Below are 20,560 nucleotides of genomic sequence, written 5' to 3'. Positions count from 1 at the left end.
AGCGATCATCAGCTTTTACAAACAACATGCTCGAGCCTTATTAAAACCCGACAACATCCCACATGGTGTCAGCTGCGGGCTGAGAGGATTGCTCTGTTCTCTGGAGAGCCGCGTGCGTGCGTGCGTGCGTGCGTGCGTGCGTGCGTGCGCTTGAGCATGTTTATTCAGTCTGAGCTCAATCTCAGTTTCCCGTAGGAGGTGCGAAGAGAAGCGGACTGCCCTCGCTTGCAGATGGCAGGAGCAGATAGCAGCCAAAACAGTCTTGCGTTGAGCTGAAGAGGATTGGATGGACGACATGGGGACGGCTCGGTCAATTGTTTCAGGCTTGCGCAAAGAGGTCAACGACCTGAGTTAGAGTATCAACTCTATTGCTGACATTTTTTTCTACCAAAAACTTACATACCAGTCAAGTCCTGGCAAATATTTGATATCAGGGTTTCTGACGATGAATTAAATCTGATTTTTTCACCCATTTGTGACTTCCAATGGTGAAACTGGTTTCACTCGAGTTTCCAGAAAGTAGCTCTAATTTGAAAAACCATTTGATTCCGGTTGTTGTTTTCAATTCCAATTAAACAGGGATCTGTATGTAAAAGTCCAAACTTTTGCGTGGGCATTTTACAACATTTTACTGGTCCATTCTTCGTCAGCACCCTTCCGTCGTTTTTTTGAAGCCGAACCAAACTATACGAGTCAGACCGTCGTTTTATTTTAGCCACGCTTCCCTCATCGCTCCATCAAAACTAGTTTAGGACTGACAGACAGAGGGTCAGTACTGTCAATCACTCGCCATTCATCAGCAAAACAGGCATACATCGGTGACGGACTGACAAATACACTGATGGACGAAACCCACTTCCATCAGTGCTTGGTCCATCATTATATCTTTTTTAAAGGTTTTCATCATTCGTCAGCAAAACGAGCTTTACGTCAGTGATGGACTGTGACTCCGTTTACATGCAGGCAATAACCCAAATATTGGCAATATAAACAGGCGCAAAAATCCGAATATGCTTAAGAGCCCTGGGTTACTCCTTTCATAACCGGAATTCTTGCTCATATAAACGCATTCGGAATATCTTGATCGATCGGTGCAATGTTTCTTGCGAACAAATAAAGGAACGTATCCATTGCTTACACCAAAACAAGTAAAAGATCAAATCTACACTTTTGCCTAGGGTGCCAAATCACCTAGGGCCAGCCCTGACCCATAGTCCATGCTTCTGCTGTGTAACCCACCGGAAATACTCAAGCCATTGTCGGCAAACATGACGCTTGCAAAGAATCACACTTCTGGAGCGAGGAGAAAACCCACCTACTTTATTTTACGTGGTGAGTGACATAAATATGTCTTTTATTGAACGTATAGTAAGTTAAAAGCGGGAAAAAACTTTTTTTTACGTAATTACGTTGTCCGCGGGCCGAACGGGTTGTTCCAATCGAACACAAATGAGCATGTAAACGTGTTACCTCGATTGTTTCAGAAACCGGAATTCTGACTGCATGTAAAAGTAGTCACTGTATGCAACACATTTTCTGAAAGAGCCTCGGGGTCTTCCCCTGCCCCGAGTATTTGGCAGTGACCACACGTGCAGGTTGCAGCCCTCTGGAAAAGGAGAGTCTAGGAATGTGACACAAGGCAACTTTTGTCGGATTTACTTCCCTGAGCCGCCTTGTCTGAGCGCCGCTTGTTCAGCTAGTCACAATCCGGCCTCTCATCCCCTCTCAAATCTAATACCCAGCTTGGGTTTCACACTGTTACATATTTCTGGCTGGGAGGGCTTTACATTTACACACAGATTCCGGCACCAGCTGCACTTGGGCGGCGTTCAGTGCCCTCACTACTGCGGTCCAGATACCTGAACATGCACTTCAAGTCAAGCCTCTCGTCCAGGGGTCTGCAACCTGCGTCTGCGGAACTACATGTGGCTCTTTAGATCTCTAAAATAAATGAGTAGTAATTGTTTCTATATACTTGTTTTTATTTTTTTAGATAAAATATTATTTAAATGAATTAGTGATTAACTAAAAAAAAAAAGAATAATTAAATATTCAAAAAAGTCAGTGTCCAATTTTTTAAGTCTAAGCAAAAAAGAAAAAGAAAAGAAAAGAAAAGAAAGAGGTGAAACGCAGATGAAAAGTGACCATGAAATGTCCAAAAAGGAAGGGGGAAAGCAGAAAATGACCATAAAATGAAATTGTCAAAAATGTCAGAGAAATAAATAAGAAAGGCAGAAAATGAAATGTTCAAAAGTAACCATAAAATGTCCAAAAACAAAAGAAGGCAGAAAATTACCATAAAATGTATTTGGAATTGAATCAACAACAAAAAGTCAGAAAATAGATTTTTTTTTCTTTTAAAGCAGAAAAGAAATCATTCAAAAAGAAGTAACTATAAAACAATAGAAGAAATCCCCCAAATGACTATAAAATGTCAACATAAACAGAAAATTGATAGCAAAAAAGGCAGAAAAAAATTCCCCCAAAAAGCCATAAATGTCTCAAAAAAGGAAGAAGAGGCAAACTATTTTTACCATATGTCCATATAATTGCCAAAAATATCAGGAATCTGACAAAGGCAGAAAAGAAAGAAAGAAATCTAAAAAAGAAAATTAATTGGATGGTGCATATTTTTGTCTAATTAGCTATTGGGCCCTCAGTAGATTAGACTAACACATTTCATTCATCATAATGTCCAAATTTTTTGTGGCTCCAGACAGATTTTTCTTTCATAATTAGGCCTAAAATGGTTCTTTTGACAGCAAAGGTTGCTGACCCCTGTTCTTGTCTTTGGTTTATAATCCTGATTTATTCAGGTTGATCCATGGACGTGCTCCGGTCTGAGTTTGGCAGCATGTGTCTTCTCGCTATCTGTATATTATAGGCTGCTACACATCAACACACTCAACTGTGCCGTCCAATTCAGAATGATTGAATTGCAAGATTGATACATTCCTTGTGCTAAAAAAACATGGAGGATAGAGCTAAAGCCTTGACACAAGCATTTACAAGCGCACACACACGCACACACATTGTTCCCTTAAATGGGACGACTTGCTTTTATTACCAAATGTTTGAAAAATGTCCCGTTGATTCCCATAGCGCTCACTCACACGTTGCCTCATGTTTTGTTCTGGACTTGAATGAAAGTCTGATGGTCATTGACGTCACTTCCAGTTACCGTGGAAACACAAGTTTCGCAATAGCCTATTTTGGAAGTGTTTCACACGATAGATGCTTCAAAATGATTAGTGGTTGGATTAATGATAACATTGTTGAAGTCGCCAAGTTGATTGATTGATTGATGTTTTTAAGATGAGATTTTTTTTTTTTACCCCTTTTATTTATTTATCTATTTTTAATTATATTGTCTTTTAGCCTTGCTTCTGCCTTTTATTCTGTTTTCTTGTAGTGTTTAACTGTTTTTTTCTTTCAGCGTTTAACTGTTTTTTTCTTTCAGCGTTTAACTGTTTTTATTTAAATTAAAGTTTTTAGCTCCAGTGTTTCCCCATGGGGGGGAGCCTCCGCACTGGGAGGGATGGCTGGTCTTCTCCTGCAGGCGGGCGGTCGTCCCGGGGGCCCTTGGCCCCGGAGGGCTGTGGCATTGCTCCCTGTGGTGGTAGTTCTCTTAATGATAAGAAGAGTTTGTAAACGACGGGATTGTTTACAGTACTATAAACAGAGGGATCGATACACAGTACTGTACTAAATGTTTGTGTCTCTGTTGCTCTCTCTCAATGAATTACGGTATACCTGCATATGTTTTCGTATTGAACGCTCATAATACTGCAAGTCAAAAGTGTTTTCGGAAGTTAACAAATCCAATGAAAGGAGGTAAATCTTTCATAATAATAATAATGATGATTCACTTGCCTTTTTTTTTAGCGCAAGTCTAAACTTTAAGACCCAAAAATAATTGCATATTACGTTGCAATATTGGGGGGAAATGCAATTAGTTTATTTTTCATCATCGTTCAGCTTTAATCCCCTCCACCATCCTCCCTTGCCGACTGCCTTACATTGCAGATATCAAAACTTCTCATCGGTTCAAAATCCACCTTGGCATAATCTAATAGTTTTTCGCTTTGCGTTGACAATTCTATTGTCCCTCTCTCCCCTCAATTTAAGCGTCGAAGCACATTTCAAAAACATTACACGGTCTGCATGCTTCCATTTCCGCAACTTTCCCCGTGCAGCCTTCACACCCAGAAACCGCCATCCTTGTCATTGTCGATTATTGTAACTCTCTCCTTGCTGCTCTTCCACTCAAACTTTGACATCAACTTCAAGTTGAGTCCAAAACTCTAAATAAAGAGAGCATTTCCTTTAAATGAGGTTCTTGAAATGTAAATGCGAAATGGGAGCGTGAAGGGGCAAAAAACAAAAACAAAAACATTTCATTCAAAACGGACGTCTAACGCATTTATAAGAGAGCAGATTAGCAGTGAGCCGAAATCCGATGGAAGTACAGTGAACCTTGCAGCTGCAAAGTTGCCTTTGTAACTGTATCACTTGAGTAACATTCTTTAGTAGTTCTTTAGTTTTCTAATTTAGGGTCAAAATCTATGCATTTCATCTTAAACATTCACACACATTAAAAAAAAAAATAATCTAACTTTTGAAGCCAACTGGGATAACCAAAGGGCAACTTCTATTAAAATGCGTGTTTCTTCTAATTTGCTGGCTCATATCAATCATTCATTGAAACGTTCATTCAAACGGAGGCAGTGCGTCACGTTGCCAGCACGAGGATGAAGCTGTGAATTCTTCTTCTTTAATCCTCCCTTTCCTCTCCGCATCGCCAAAAGACAGAGATGAAATATGTTTTTTGGACTTTCCTCTGCATCAATGTTGTCTTTATGTTCCTCTTCTGCATTGGCATGCAGGCCCCGTTGAGGCGATTTCAATGCTGATCTTACCTCTTCGTCTTCTTTTTGTAAGCATTTTAATTACCGCGGACAATTCAGGTTTTTCTTCCAGTGTCAACAGCCTCAGACAAACTTTGAGTTGAGAAAAAGTAATACGGTATGTGATCTGACTTTAAGTTGCACTGGCTTCTTCTTCTGTAAGCTTTTTGACATGTTTTTTTTTCTCCAAGAATTGTCTTGTATAGTGTTGATAAAGCATTCTATATTTGGTTACTTATCCCTGCAACCCAATTAACCAATGACTGTTATCCTAATCAACCATTCTCTCGGTCGCCTTTTCTTCCCACGCTGTCTGTGGCTCTGATTTTAAAATAGATTCTGGCAGTTGCACTTCATTTTCTCCTTCTCTCGCTTCTGGCTTGACTGTAGACACAAATACATAATCTTTTGCTGCCAGAAAAATTGCTTTTCTATCTTTGCTCACTTGTTGATGCAACCGTAGAAATGGTGAGCCTTTGGAAATGGATTTTAAGATTATGTTGCTTGAGTAATTCCATAAACGTCACTGAATTAAGTTGCATCCAAACAGTATTTTATATTTTATATATTTGATATTATATATTTATATTGTATGTATATATATATATATATATATATATATATATATATATATTGAGGAAACCCACATGAACAATATTGCTTGAATGACTGATGTGTGAGTTATGACCTTTGACTTGAGGTGATTGTGCAGCACTGTTGCTTATTTTTCTTTCTTTTCTTTCTTTTTTTCCCCTTTTTTTTATATGTGGTGCATTAAAAAAAAAAATAGGGGGGGGGGACACGGACAGGGGACCGCAGCACTGCTCTATACCGCGGTCCCCAACCGATGCCCCCCCCCCCACACACACACACACACACAGTTGTGTGGTGCATTAAAATTGGAGGGGAGTTATAGGGTGAAGACGGTGTTTCCACCCTACCCCACCCTCCCAGCACTGTTGCTTCTTGTTGTTGATTCTCAGCATGTGAAGAATTTTAAGAACTGGCTGCAGGCAAAGGAAAAAGTCGATGTTCGAGCATATTGAAATGGGGAAACTGAAGATTTGATGGCTCACTCAGGCCAGGTTGCATGTGGGAAGGCAGCAAAACATTAAAGGGGAAGTCAACCTTAAACATTTCTTGACAATAATATGTTATGTTATGTGACCTCACTAGTCTAAACATGACATTCTGATGTGATATTACATATGTGGAATAAGAGTTATGAAGCAAAATCCAGCCGTTTTTATCCACCTTATGGGGGCGGCCATTTTGCCACTTGCTGTCGACTGAAGATGACATCACAGTTTCTCAGGGCTCAGGCAACGACCAATCACAGCTCACCTGTTATTCTGAAGCTGCGCTGTGATTGGTTGTTACCTGACACCTGAGCAACTGTGATGTCATTTTCACTCGACAGCAAGTGGCAAAATGGCCGCCTTCTGATAATGATTAAAAACTGCTGGATTTTGCTGCTTAACTCATATTCCACTAACACAATACTAACCAGATACCATATTTAGACTAGTGGGGCTCCATAGAGAATATTATTGTCAATAACTTTTGGGGGGGATGGGTTACTTCCCCTTTAAATGAGCACGTGAACTGATCTTAAGATCATGTGTAATACGGAGGGTGAACCTGCTTGTCCTAATTCAAAGACATTTCTGTATTTCTTGTCACTGCTGTATCATGTTTGTTTTTCTGAAATCTAACCATTTTACCCTGCACTGTTTCACTCCCTGGAGTCATGTTACCGGTGATGGTTATTGATCTTTTCAAAACAAGAACAAGGGCTCACTGCAATTGCATTTGACTGCGATTGCAGGCCGCTCACAGACTCGTAAGATGGAAACATGCCAGAATCGAAAAGAAGAGATTGATAGCGATCGCTTTGTGTGTTCCTTCAGGTGCCCCTGGTTGACCAAGGTGATCTCGCCTGTCGTGCCTCTCTACAATGGCCTCGTCTTCCTCTTCGTCTTGGCCAACTTCAGCATGGCGACCTTCATGGACCCTGGTGTCTACCCCAGAGGTTTGTGTGCGGCTCTCAGCGTCCTTTCCTTATAGTTTCATCAAATGAATTGTACAAAGCATTTCAAGTGGAGTATTTTCCAAGAAGAAAATCCGACTCCATTTTTGAGAGCTAACTTACCAAAGATTCATAGAGGATGTTTTTGGTCGACATGTAATCCAATGGACTCCCGGTGTGTCACAAGCCTTTTACGTGCTTGCCATGTGGAGAAACACACTTGACTAACTTAAGCAGCAAGTCTATCAGGTTTAAAGTGTGGTGAGGTGATTCAACTCTCCCCTGCGGCGGTGTTTGTAATGTGCTTGTAAATGATAAGCACCTGTCCAGAGGAACAATTACCTCTTCCTGTAAAGCAGTAATTATCATAAGGCTTGTGTGGTGCACATTGTCCTCGTGTGCAGTTAATGCTTGCAAAGTTTTTATAAACAACAGTTGTCTCAAATGCTATGTGTTAGCAGGCTGCTGAGTAAAGTCAAAGACAAAAAAATAATAATGATTGAACATGATGTTTTATTTTGCCTACATGCCACATTTTTTGAGAGATTTTTGTTAGCTGTTATGCTTGACGTAATGACTGAGAAAATTGCCACCTGTGCTCATGTTCAATTTAATTTCAAAACTAGAGCAATGTAGGAGATACAGCAGATACAGTAGATACCAAATCCTTTTGATGAGCTTGCAGCATCTGCTTTATGTGCATTCAATGGCTTTATTTTTTATAACAGCAACCCTTCATCCTGCGTTAGATGAGTAAAGCAGCGACATTTATTTTTGATGCTGTGTAGGGGACGACAATCTAAGTTTAAACTGTGCCATTTAGATATTTTCTTGAATATAAAATACAATAGTGTTATAAAGGGGGTGTTTTCCTTTTTAGAAATGTGGCATTTCACTATTTGAAATGGATAACTTTTGCATCCTGAGGTGACACGTAATGGTACACTCTACAAACAGATGGGTCAAAAATAACCCAAATTGGGTCAAAAAGGAGCGGAAAAAACTTTTTGGGGTATTCATTTAATCCAAAAAATTGGGTCAAATGAATAGCCCACGAAACAACCCCCAAACCCCCCCCCCCCCCCCCATTGGGTTGTTTTACACAACCAACACAGATGACTTGACCCATCGACCCAATTTTTTCCCCCAACACAAAAAATTGGGTTGTTTTGTAATTTAATCATTTAGTTTTGGGGTTAAAGAAATAATGTAAAAAAGTTGGGTTATTTAATTTATTTGGGTAAAATAACCCTAATAGTTGGGTTATTTAAGTTTTTGGCGATAAATAAATAGCCCAAAAAATTTGAGTTATTTACATTTTTATAATTAACCCTTTTCTGTTGGGGGAGGGGGTATTTAATTTTTGGAGATAAAATAACTAACCCAAGAACTTGTTTGTTTGTTTTTGTCCAATAAGCCAAAAACATTGGGTTATTTATATTTTTGGGTTAAATAAATTACCCATATAGTTGGTCAGTCCTTTTTTTTTTTTTTGACCCAATTGTATTAGTATGTAAATAAAGCATTTGCTGTTAATTACAAAAAATAAAAGAAGGCTTTTAAATTGCGTGTTTTTTGTGTGTGTTCTTGTTACAATTCATGTAAAACACAATATGGAGGCGGAGTACACATTTTTATAATATCACATTGTTGTGTTACCGCTAGCCTAGCCTAGCTAGCCTAGCGTTCTTCACTGTGGGGAGCTTTGGACACATTAGAGGTTAACTTTCTGTTGAACAGGGACAATAATAAGTTACTGCTGTTGGTTTTTCACATAAGCTTAAAAAAAAAGAAGCTCACCCAGCCCTTGCCTGACTCATGTTGATGTCTGCACAGCGGACGAGGATGAAGACAAGGACGATGACTTCCGAGCGCCTCTCTACAAGAATGTGGAGATCAAGGGCATTCAGGTTCGGATGAAGTGGTGCGCCACCTGTCACTTCTACAGGCCGCCTCGATGCTCTCACTGTAGTGTCTGTGACAATTGCGTGGAGGTGGGTGTCTTATGTTTGTGTGTGGAAATATCAATGCACATTTACACGCAGAAAGACTCTTAATTATAGTATGATGATATATAGATATTTCACTATTAAACATCCAGGAATTGTGAAGCGAGAGTTTGTCCTTCAATGGAGGAAAAAAAAAATGGTCTTCCTTATTCTCAGGACTTTGACCATCACTGTCCTTGGGTCAACAACTGCATTGGACGGAGAAATTACCGCTACTTCTTCCTCTTCCTGCTCTCTTTGAGCATCCACATGATGGGAGTTTTCACCTTCGGCCTCATTTTTGTGCTCCATCACAGGGAGAGACTTGGAGCTCTGCACACTACCGTTACGTATCCTTTTGACAATCTTCTTACCACTTTTTCTTCGAGTTTCCATCCGTTGTCGGCATTCGTAAATGTTTTGCGCGCTGTTTTTATTTGCCTTAATGGTTAAATACCCAGATTGGTGGTAATGTGTATCGCTGGACTTTTCTTTATTCCTGTCTTGGGTCTCACGGGTTTCCACATGGTGCTTGTGGCGCGAGGTCGAACCACAAATGAACAAGTGAGCAGATACTCGATAGATGGAGAAAAGAAGAAAAGGAACATTGATGGCCTTATTCACGCATCAGGCCTCTGGACGAGTGTGTGTGTACTCTAACCAAGGTTTTGTGTTCCTCAGGTAACGGGCAAGTTTCGTGGAGGAGTTAATCCCTTCACTAAAGGTTGCTGTGGCAACGTGGAGTATGTCTTATGTAGTTCTCTGGGGCCAAGGTAAGATGCTCTGTGAGCACAGGCTTGTTTTTGTGTTTTGAATTGTTGACAATTTAACTCATTTACTGCCATTGACGGCTATATACGTAAAAAATTCATTAATCAACTATTTCTATTAGTTGAACATTTTTTTCCACTCTTGTTAACAAGAGTATTAAAACCTAGAATAGTTTGTATTGTACATTTAGAACAGATGTCAAATTTAAGATTCCTCGTGAGTTAACTAGTGAAGTCATGTGATTAATTAAAATTTAAAAAAATTATCACATGACGCCCCTAATTTCTTCTTTTTTTTTATCGCGACAGGTGATTAAATTTTTTTATTGTCATTAATCGCATGACTTCAATGGTTAACTCACAATTAATCACACATTTTATATATGTTCTAAATGTACAATAAAAAATTATAGGTTTTTCATACTCTTGTTAACAAAAGTGGAAAAACATGCTAAACGAATAGAAATAGTTCAAATTAATTTTTGTCTATAGCCGTCAATGGCAGTTAATGAGTTAATATATTGATTGTATTATTGGTCTAATACATCACTCACCTGGCCTGTCTGCGCAGGCTCCTTTATATACAATTGCATATACAGTATATTACTCCTCTGATGATTTTTGTACAACACAAAGATCAAAAGTGATCATGCATGTTGTCTTCCCGTGCAGGTACACGTTCGACCCACGAAAAAAGCCCCACATCAAAATTCAACCTCCGTTTATCAGACCAGACCTCGCAGACAAGCAAATCACCATCAAGGTCAATGACAACGGCATCCATAGCACCATTATCAGCTCCAAGGTGACCTTTTTGTACTCAATACACACATTTTGTAGTTATTTCCACATAATTGTAGCACGTGCCTCCCTGATACGCACTCCTGTGAATGCTTCGCCGCCGTTACTGGTTGCTTGTTTCGGTATATCATTGGCGACAGCTTAAGTACACACAAATGATTGTGAGGAAATGACAAATTTGATTACACTTATGGGCTAAATGCTAAGGATTTAGCATTTTAGCCTACGTTATACCAATAAAGTATGTTCAAAAACAAAGTAAGTAAACATTGTTTATTCGTAATTTTTATGATGTAATATTATGTCTGCAGTCCATGATTTCTGTTCGGCATCTGGGTATGCACATGCACTGCACACGGGTTTCTTTCGCACCTGCTGTTCAGCCACCTGTTTAGGATGTTCTTGACACTCGGCTTTCATCCACATAGTCCAAAAGCAGCCTGGATGGCCTGGATGAAAAAGAAACGCAGCCGCCGTTGCCACCGAAAGCCGACAGGTACAACCAGCTGAAAACCCATCTGACCTCCAGTGAGGGTAAGAACCATTAAAATCTCACTCATCATTTCTACATCCAACTCTTCTGTCAGTCATTTACTATTCAGACTCATACTGGGACAAGAACTGAAATCTGCAGTAGAATGTAACCAAAAGGTTATGAATAACCATTCTTGCTTGCTCAGTCAATCTCCGTAAAGACTATTTTCAATGCAGGTCTTGTATTAGATCATATCACACATTGTGCAGGTGTACCTCATGAAACATCTGTTGAGTGTTAATCGCAGCCTGTTAGCCTCTGAGTGGTCATTCCGCTATTTATGCATGTGTCCTTGTGCAGTTTGATCTGTTGCTTTTAAATCTTGTAAAATATCCATCGTTGTTCACGTCGTGTTAACACTATCTCGTGCTTACATTGTGGGTTCCCTCCAGAGAGCGTGTGTCTTGGTGCAATACGTCAGGGAGGGAACCGTTTGCCCTGCTCCACAGAACAACATTACAACCTGCTGGTAGTTTCATGTACTGCATCTTTCATCGCCAGATTGATAATTGTGATTCGCTCAAGGGAGTTCCACAATCTCAATCTGGACCGCTCCACCGTGATTTGCTCGGGAAAGGCGGGACATTATGTACAATACTTCGAGCTGATTGGATGATACGCCAATTTTTACACGTCTAGCAAACTTGTTTGACCAACCACGGCAACGGATGTGAACATTGTCGTCGTCGTCGTAGGCGAAAAAAACACGAACATCTTTACTTGCTAAAAATGCACTAAGCACTTCTTCAAATAGGAAACTGAGTAATTCTATGAAAACACAATTAATTGTAGCGTCCATGGCATTTGTCCACTGGGGTCGCCATGTTATGTGTGTTTGTTTCCCACGGCTTCGGCCCCGCCCCCTAAACACAATGTTGCTTTGTGATTGGTCCAAACCAATCGGTAAAATCAGCGTGCTCGGTAACTGAGTATGATTTAGTTGTCTATCAATATTGAAATGTCTGCTATAATCTTTTCCTCTGTCTTTATTATACTGTAGAAAGCTCCCTGTCTGGTAAGACGCACCCCTCTACTCCGGCCATGTACAAATTCAGACCGTCCTTTGGCACCATGCCGAAAGTCCACTATCATACTGCAGGGGACAAGGTAAAATAATCATGCAGTTGTTGTTTATTTAGAAATTGCAGAAAATAAAGTCATTTCTTGTGTTTTCTGGCCAGATTGTCATGCCCGATGACCCAAATCCCTCCGCCATCTTGGAAGAGAGTGTTCGTGGCCACGACTATCGATCTGAGCCCAACTTAGATCTGCCCGAGTACACCAATGCTCCCCTTCACCGCACTTTCAAGTCTTCCCCTTTCCAGCTGGACTCCAACCCGGTCAACTCGCGGACGCTTAGCCTGAAGCAGGCTCACCAACGATCAGAGAAGGGCCAGCTGGTGGTGGGTCTGCAGCCGCAGACGGTGACCTCTGCTCAATATAAGAACGTCTTCTCTCCCAACACGCTCTCTAACCGTAACGGAAGCTTATCCTACGACAGCCTGCTGAACCCCAGTGGCACCCCACCCACTGCCGGTGAGTGCATGGCCCACCGTGGTATGCCCCCAGTGGGCTTCCACTCGCCCTACCTGCCCACCAAAATGTGCCACGTGCGGGAGCCTGAGAGGCAAAGACAACAGGTTCCTGCCACCTACAGTCCAGTTATGTCCTCTAGGGGGGTGGGCCGTCACTCCCCTCACATGCGGGACCCGTCCCCAGTTCGCTACGACAACCTCTCCCAAACAATCATGGCCTCCATTCAAGAGCGGAAGGAAATGGAGGCGAGAGAGAAGCGACACATGCTACACGGGCATTCCCAGACGCACATCTACGCCCAGGACTCTGGCGTGTTTGAAGGTTCGGGGGGATACGGCCTCCCGAGCAACCCGTGCTACCCAGATGGGCCTCGCTGCGCCGGTTCCAGAGGCCCCACGCCTCCGGCCTATGGAGGCTCCAGGGACAACCTGATGGGGGTGGGGCTGAGCTACGGCCAGAGGACCCCTGTACTGTGCCAGGCCGGCTCCGCTTTGGGCCGAGCGCCCAGGACTTCGTCCAGCTCTTTACACACAGATCATGTGAACAACAACCACGGGAGGGTGTCAGGCCTTGAGGGGCTTTACCGCTCCCCGGCCCACCACCCCCACTCCCCTGCCGTGCCCCGATCGCCCTCCTACTCGCACCAGAAACTGTCATACATGAGTGGCCAGGAGAGGATGGACTCACCACGCCTGGGGGGGCCAAGGTATGAATCCTAGCCCTCTGGTAATGCATGCACGGGGTAGGGGTGGGGGCACACAATTATCCCCTCCCGAAGCCCCGCCCCCGGAGCTCTAGTCTGTGTACCTCTTTCTAGCATGTAGCCTTAAGTATACTGTGTTTGTCCTGTTATCCTTATTTATCCTTAAGTTCTGTCTGAATTCATAAATGTGTTCCATGAATTGATTTTTTTTTTTTGCCTTAGAAAAAAAAAGTTTTGTATTCTTCTATGACTGTCAGATTAATAAAGTTGTGTGACTTTGCATTCCTTCTTTTTGCATGCTTTTTACATTCTCATTTCACATTTTCAGCCATTTCCAACACCCTTGCATCTGCATTTCCATTCCATGTGGACAACTGAGGCATGCATCCCTTATGCTTCGCTATCCATACACCAAATAATCTTAAACTTGTAAACAATCTCTCCCGAGTTGAACGCCATTTGTTGCTTTTCTCTTTCTATTCAGAGAAGCCATCAAAGTTAATGGCCAGATGGATTGCCACCCCAGTGCCAAGGGTGTCACAGCCAGTCCCAGTCGTCATGGTAACATCAAAAAGGTGACTGGGGTGGGAGGCACCACCTATGAGATTTCAGTGTGAGCAGGGACGGCAAATACACCTCCAGTCACCAGAACCGCATTTAGGTTGGGTTTATTTTCGTGAACTGTAGAATGCAGAAGCAGGAGCTTAGTTTTGTTTTTATTGTCCAATCACAGGATCAGTCTTGCTTGTGTGCGTGTCGAGTCCAATTATTAGTGGTTGCTCTGTATGGGTGACGGGTGTTCATATCTTGGTCACTTGGAACAAAAGATTGTATTCTTTTTGCTGTAGTCATGTGACCTGGTCCAAATGTCCTATACTGTACACTTTTATGCTCGAGATAGTTCTTCAGTTGAACCAAAATGCCACTGAAGAAACAAAACATGAACAAACATCTTGTGACACCCTCCCTGCTCGGAGAAGAATTCAAGAAGTCAAGGTGCTTCAATACCAGGCCCCTTAAAGGAAGATCCGCACGTTTGGTCCACTTTCAAGGGATGGACATGTTCAGCAGAGGTTTCGTTTGATGCAACGTCTCCCTCAGTGACTCAAAGGAGACAAATACTCTGCTCGCCTTCCATTGGACTCGGGGACGGTGCAGGCTTCTTCTGGATCATCAGCTTACCTCATACTTGACATTTCATCACCAAACTAATTTTAATATTTGTTGTCTGGTTCAGTGTTTGCTTATAATAGACTGATAGGATTGGGAAGAGATTACTGATACAGACTTGTTGATAACAAAATATCACCAATTCCTTATTTTAGTGAGTAGCTTAATATACTCAATATTTTAATGTTTGATTTTGTTTGACTGTTTGCCTGACATAATTCAGTTATTTTTAGTGTGATAAATTATACAATTCAGCCAAAGGGCTCATGGAGGAAGGAACTGACCTTCGCCAATGCAACGACTTATTTTCTTTTCTTTTCTTTTTGCTATGCTGTTGTGTATCAATGTAAAATGGTTCTTCGGCACAAGATTACAAAACAGTTTATATACACATGGTTTCAAAAATTATCATGAAGCGTATTAATAGGTGAATAGAAGGAAAATAAAAATTCGATATTTGCACAGCCACAGTCCACATTGGATTAGCATGGCATCAATGGTCTCTTTCTCAAGGTTTGCCTTGAGATGTTCAATCATCCGTGTCTTAATTTTTTTTTAAATATATATTTAGACCTGTATTGTTCTGTGCACATGCAACAGCTGTCTGATACAGTAAAGTATAGACAAAAATTCGCTGCTTGATGATCTGGTACTAGGGCTAACTGAATTTGATTTTTTTTGTGTTTTTATTTTATTTTATGCTAGATTTAAAGTTGCAATATGGAACTTTTCCCCAAAAAATAACTTTACAATAAACTTTTTATTTGACCATTTATGACTGAAATGCCTTCTAATTAGTAGATTAACACCTTAGCTGTTCACAATGGGTACTCCTGCAAGTCTCTGGCCAATAGTTTTCAGACTGGATTCGGGTTAGAATCTACCGCGCCCTGTCTGCGGATGTGACGTAATGTGGATGGTGTGTATGTGAAGAACGGTATGTGCGGTTTCATTTTTCGTCAGCTGGTGGCAGTAGCGATTCGAAATGGAATATTTTACGTTCAGTAACTTTGACAATTATTTGGTATGCCAAGACTCGGCCATTGTTACCTTGAGGTAACGAGCTAAAGCTACACCTGGTAAAGTAACACCAATATAGCACGTTGTGTGAAATTAATAAGCTTACGATAAATTTGAATTGATCTGGTAGTTTTGTCAGAGGATTTAAAAGATCATCTAAAGTGTGTCCTTTAATACTGCCATTAGTCCAATTGTATTTCATCACTACAGGTCCCAGAAGTCAACAAAAATCCTACTCCAGCAACCCAGAGCTGATTTACTTTATAAAAGTCATTGCATTAAATTATAGAAAATACTGGATATTCCTATTTTTGTGAAGAAACCCAAGTGGTCAATAAAGTGTCATTTGAGCATTTTTTTTCCTTTCAAAATGTGTTAATTCCTTTTCTAGGCAATACTAAGAAAAAGTGGGAAAATCAAAATTCAGTTTGTAAGAATGCTTATGTGGATGCCAAAGTGGTTGACAGTGTTTTATTCAAAGGTGGAGCAAACATTTCCAATCATTTAGAGTGCAAATGACAAGCAACATTTCATCCATGTACAAGTATTTACAGATGCACTGGCACTTGGATGCGTTTTTGAGGTTCAGAAATGGTTGGTGAGAATGGGGGGAAAAAATGGATGTGAGCAGAATGGCAAGGGAAAGATTTCACATGCTGACAGTCAGGGAATGTTACAACATAATTCCTGGCGAGGAACTTTATTTGGAGTGGCGCTATTGCAAACTGATGAACTGTTGACTTTGAACTTTTACTTTCAGATGTTTGAAACAAAATGAACATTTTGGCGAAGTGCATCTGATGGCCTGAAACTGCAGTGGGAACTTCTGCTTATTGGCCCTACCCAGATGCAATGACAAAACGGAGCACCCAAGAAGTACTTCTTACACGTGTCCACTGACAAGAAACGACTTGACTTGCTGCTGGGACAGCAGAAGCATGGACAGGGCGTGAAGGCCCGTCCAAGTGCATCATGGGATGTAACAGAAAATACTCTTCCATGACACCTGGTCCCTGGCCCTGTGCTGCTAACAAAAGCAGGCTACATTATCTTCTCCCTAAAAAATAAAAACAACAACTAAACACCCCAATGTGGGAATCATCTCTATCACAAGCCTCTTCACAGTTTGTCACAAGTAACATTAAAGTGTTGATGACCAGAATTGAAAAGTGTGTGTGGCATTCCAAAGGCATTTTGAAGAAAAGGGGGAAGAAGGGCAGCTTCATTTTTCATATGTTCACTATTTTGCTTGTTTGGTTCTCAAAGTGGTATCGAGGACTTGTGAGGCAAAACATCAAATTAAAAAAAGAAGAAGCAACTAATATGTCAAGTGTCCAAATTCTGTTCATTAAGAGTCTATTGTAGAAAAAAAAAAAGGGAAAACAGATCAATTGAAGACCGGTATAGAAAGTTCTTGTTTCTCAATTCTTTTCCTCAGCCTTCACCTCCTTTGTCTTCTCGTCTTTCTTCTCGCGCTCCTTTTCACCTTCCTTCTTGTCTTTTACTGACAGCTCCTCCAGTTTCTCTGCCACTTTGATTGCACTATTGGCATCATCTGTGGCAAAAACAGTCAATTAGGCCAATCAGTCAAGTTTGAATGCGCGCGCACACACACACGGCATCAAGCAACTCAAACATTTGCCTGCTCAGCAGTTTTTGGGGGAGAATGTGCAAGATGTAGCAGAACAAAGGTAGACTGAGGATTTGCAACAACCCGGCCAGTCGTGTGTTCCATTCTGCATGTTCACGTAGCAGACAGAAAAAGTGCTGAACTGGAGTCAGCGGCAAAGAACAGGGTGTGTCTGCTAGTCCACATGGAAAATAAACCCATCTTACACTTCATTCGCACATCCTACTTTCAATAAAAAAAAATATTTAAAAAAGTAATTATTTCAAGGTATCAGTACTCGAGAAGGTGGACGAGACCAGTATTGGCTGCCTTTTTGTGGCCATTTTTACAATCCGAAAGTAGAAATTAAAATAGAAAATTGCCATGAATTAATTTCATGCAATTTTAAGGAAAATGAAAATTTTAATATATAGGTTTTTCTTAAAAATTATCTTTTTTTTGTATGTATCAAAAGTACTGGTGGAATAGGTACTTGGTGTCGGAGACTACTCAAGGGTTTTGAGTATTCATACTGGTGAAAATTATGAAAAAGATAAGTGCGGTCAAACATCCCTAGTATGTGCTATTAAGCTCAAAAGTTGATCCAACTTAAAGAAAACTGTCTTACATACCTGATCCCTCTTTGCCTTTGACCACATCTTTGCATTCGTCAAACTTGACTTTGAACTTCTGAGCATCTGCAGAGAGAACAAAGCTTACCCACGTGACCACACCGTGCTAATTTGTTGAAATCATATTGTCCAAAGGTACGTTCTGAAGGTTGCTACTCAAACTCCAGAAGCAGACTTACTTTCTGCATTTAAAAAGCGTATGGCCAGAAGTTCGGGTTTGGGATCCTCATCGGCATAATCTGCTAGTGTGTTCCACACCCAGGCTCTGTCGCTGCCAGCGTTGGGCTTCAGCTCCATCATCGGTACAACTGGAATCGACAAGACGTGGACATATACACAGGATAACTATCTACTGAAACACAGCCGCATTATAATTAGCTTAATAGTTTTCATTTACTAACCACTCGAGTGTTTGTTCTACAATTAGCTTTATAAGCAAACATTTTATTGTCCTTGCACAACTCCAATAAAAAATATTCATGCCCATCTGAACTGACATTTTAGGTTTTGTGATCAGTGATGTAGTACTGATGGTAGACGCCATTGTTTGTGTGTAATGCTAAAATCCAATGGGGCTTTTCCAAAATCTGCCTTAAAAGGGGAAGTCAACCATACAATAATATGTTCCATGCATCTTGCTAGTCTGAACATGGAAGTGTGATTAATACTGTACTGCATTTGTGGAATTTCATCTCAGCAGCAAATCCAACACTTTTTTTTTTATCTATTAGGGTGCATTTTACCACATTGCTGTGGACTAAAAATGACATCAGTCACCCAGAGCTTAGGAACCAACCAATCACGGCTCACCTTATGAACATCACGTGACCAAACTCAGAAAACAAGTGATTTACAGTCAACAGCAAGTGACAAAATGGCCGCCGCCGAGCCAGATAAAAATGGGTGGATTTCGTATTCCACAAATGTAATGTTAATCGAAATACCATGCTTGGACTGGTAGGCTTGCATAGAACATATTTTCCAAATTCCAATTTGGTTTGAACTCAGCCTCAAGCAGTCTCTAGACTCACTCTGATGATTGGCACAAAGCTTCAAAGTACGATCTCTTCTCATCAGGAGGCGGATTGTGCCCTTGTCCCTGTGCCTGAGCAGCTTGACATCACCGGTGCCTCTCTCCTTCCACTCAGGTGGATCATTTTCAGAGGCAAACCGGTATAGTTTCGCTCGCCTGTCCCAAAAAAAAACAACAGTTAATGATAAAAACATGAAGGATAATATGGAAGACAATAAGCAGCCTAGTATGGTTACTTACATTTTGAAAAGTTCCTCTTCATCTTCTTCTAACGTTTTCACATCCTGTTCAGGGAGGCTCACGATGGGCTCAAACTGAGGGTCATGATTGGTGTCTTCTGCAATTTCTGCAGTGGTTTCATGCTCTTCTTGGTCCTGATGGTGACAGAAAAATGTGAGGCATTTATGCTGACAGATGCAAAACCTTCAAGGTAAAATAACGTGCTAGGATGAAATAATGTATTTACTTAGTCATGTAGGGCAAGTTGGAGTTTACACAACAGCTACTAATAACCTATCAAATTACACATATAAAATTAGGATCAACTAAGGAATGGCCAGCAGCGAGTAGCATAGCTCAGCAAACAAACATCAACTACAAAACGTACACAAAACTAAGCTGGCATACAGAACAAATACGTTACTTCTAAGGCACATTCATTTACTTTATTTCATTAATTTTAACTTAAGTGCCCACGAGAACCCACTCGAAAGTTAGCTTGTCCAGCAACGAGGCCTTGCGCGAGGACGCTAAATGTGGCGCAAATGTGCACTTGAGACGTGCCATGATTGAAGTCAGTTACCGGCAAATTGCATGGCATTGCATTTATTGAGCACATCTATAGTGCGTCGGGATTGCGAAATCTGTCAGGTATCGCGTGAAACACGCTGACACACGCTAACATTAGCTAGATTGCGGTTAGCAACTGTTGTGCCTGGCAGACAAAGGCAAGCAAATCTAGCCAAGGCCAGTTCGCACAACCTGCGTGGCATAAACACTTTGTTGTGAAAATGAGAGATAAATTGCGAAATGGCTTGTGATGATCTTGTCCGTATGCGCCAAGTAGTTTAGCACCGATGTAGCCATTAGCATCCAAGTACGCTAATGATGAGATTGGTCTGCTAGCGGTAACATGCTCACTGGCTGCACACTAGCGCACTCACGAAAACCCAATTAAAAACACTTCAAAGTCGAGTCAACTCACACTCGCGGAAAACTTTACGTCTCTTGTCTTATAGTTTCTGAAATTAATGTAAAGTAGATTTTGAACGCCACCAGTTAGCTTCTTTAGCATCGCCAACTCATTGTCGGCAGTTTGAGTCGCGGATTCCTTTCAAACTTCAACGAATTGTGAAGGGCCCATTATAGGTGTATTCCACAAATTCTTATGTTAAAACAACCAGGACACGTTCGATGACCGACTGATCGTGGCCTCACCTTTGGGTCAGCCATAATATTGTAGATGTTTGCAGATTTTGAAGTTAACTTGAAGATTCAAATCCCAAACTGGCCGCCGTTTTCCCTCAGCTCTTTTCACTTCCTGTTCCAGGTTTCGCGCGCCGAATTTGTCGCTTGCGTCATCACGTTTGGACATGCGTCGTGTAGTCAGGAACTCATTGTTGTGAACCTTTGGTATTTAAAAAATATAGGAACATTTCCTAAAGCATCTGGGTTGTATTTAAATAATAATAATAAAAAAGTTGATGTCAACACATGATGATCACCCACCAGATTTATATGGAATTCCGGTGAAAGATGAGGTGAAATATTAGGTGTGACCATAACAAAAGACTATAAAACCGGAGAAAATTTGAATGTTGTACCAGT

At 41.1% G+C, this 20,560-nt stretch overlaps 2 protein-coding genes across 2 annotated transcripts in view; one reads left to right on the top strand and one right to left on the bottom strand.

Moving 5' to 3' along the window:
- The window catches only part of zdhhc8b (zDHHC palmitoyltransferase 8b), a 52,558-nt gene extending 35,551 nt beyond the window's left edge, over positions 1-17,007 (top strand). Inside the window, exons 2-11 of the mRNA XM_086076264.1 lie at positions 6,818-6,939; positions 8,773-8,930; positions 9,102-9,274; positions 9,386-9,488; positions 9,606-9,697; positions 10,367-10,499; positions 10,924-11,029; positions 12,031-12,137; positions 12,212-13,272; positions 13,754-17,007. Of these exons, the coding sequence (XP_085932390.1) occupies positions 6,818-6,939; positions 8,773-8,930; positions 9,102-9,274; positions 9,386-9,488; positions 9,606-9,697; positions 10,367-10,499; positions 10,924-11,029; positions 12,031-12,137; positions 12,212-13,272; positions 13,754-13,886 (2,188 nt within the window). The 3' untranslated portion in view covers positions 13,887-17,007. The remainder of the gene's footprint in view (positions 1-6,817; positions 6,940-8,772; positions 8,931-9,101; positions 9,275-9,385; positions 9,489-9,605; positions 9,698-10,366; positions 10,500-10,923; positions 11,030-12,030; positions 12,138-12,211; positions 13,273-13,753) is intronic.
- ranbp1 (RAN binding protein 1) lies at positions 16,825-20,319 on the bottom strand. Its single transcript, XM_086076265.1, has 6 exons — positions 20,171-20,319; positions 18,974-19,107; positions 18,732-18,889; positions 17,880-18,008; positions 17,701-17,766; positions 16,825-17,014 (listed from the first exon to the last, which is right to left on the bottom strand). Exons 1-6 carry the CDS (start codon positions 20,183-20,185, stop codon positions 16,881-16,883), a joined length of 636 nt encoding a protein of 211 aa, XP_085932391.1. The 5' UTR covers positions 20,186-20,319; the 3' UTR covers positions 16,825-16,880.
- Between the last annotated feature and the right edge of the window lie 241 nt (positions 20,320-20,560).

This window comes from Leptonotus elevatus, chromosome 5 (genome assembly GCF_054856555.1).
Source record: "Leptonotus elevatus isolate MCC_2025b chromosome 5, RoL_Lele_1.0, whole genome shotgun sequence".
Lineage (NCBI taxonomy): Eukaryota > Metazoa > Chordata > Actinopteri > Syngnathiformes > Syngnathidae > Leptonotus > Leptonotus elevatus.
The sequence above is the reverse complement of the archived record's forward strand: the minus strand, read 5'-3'. Positions and strand labels throughout refer to the sequence as shown.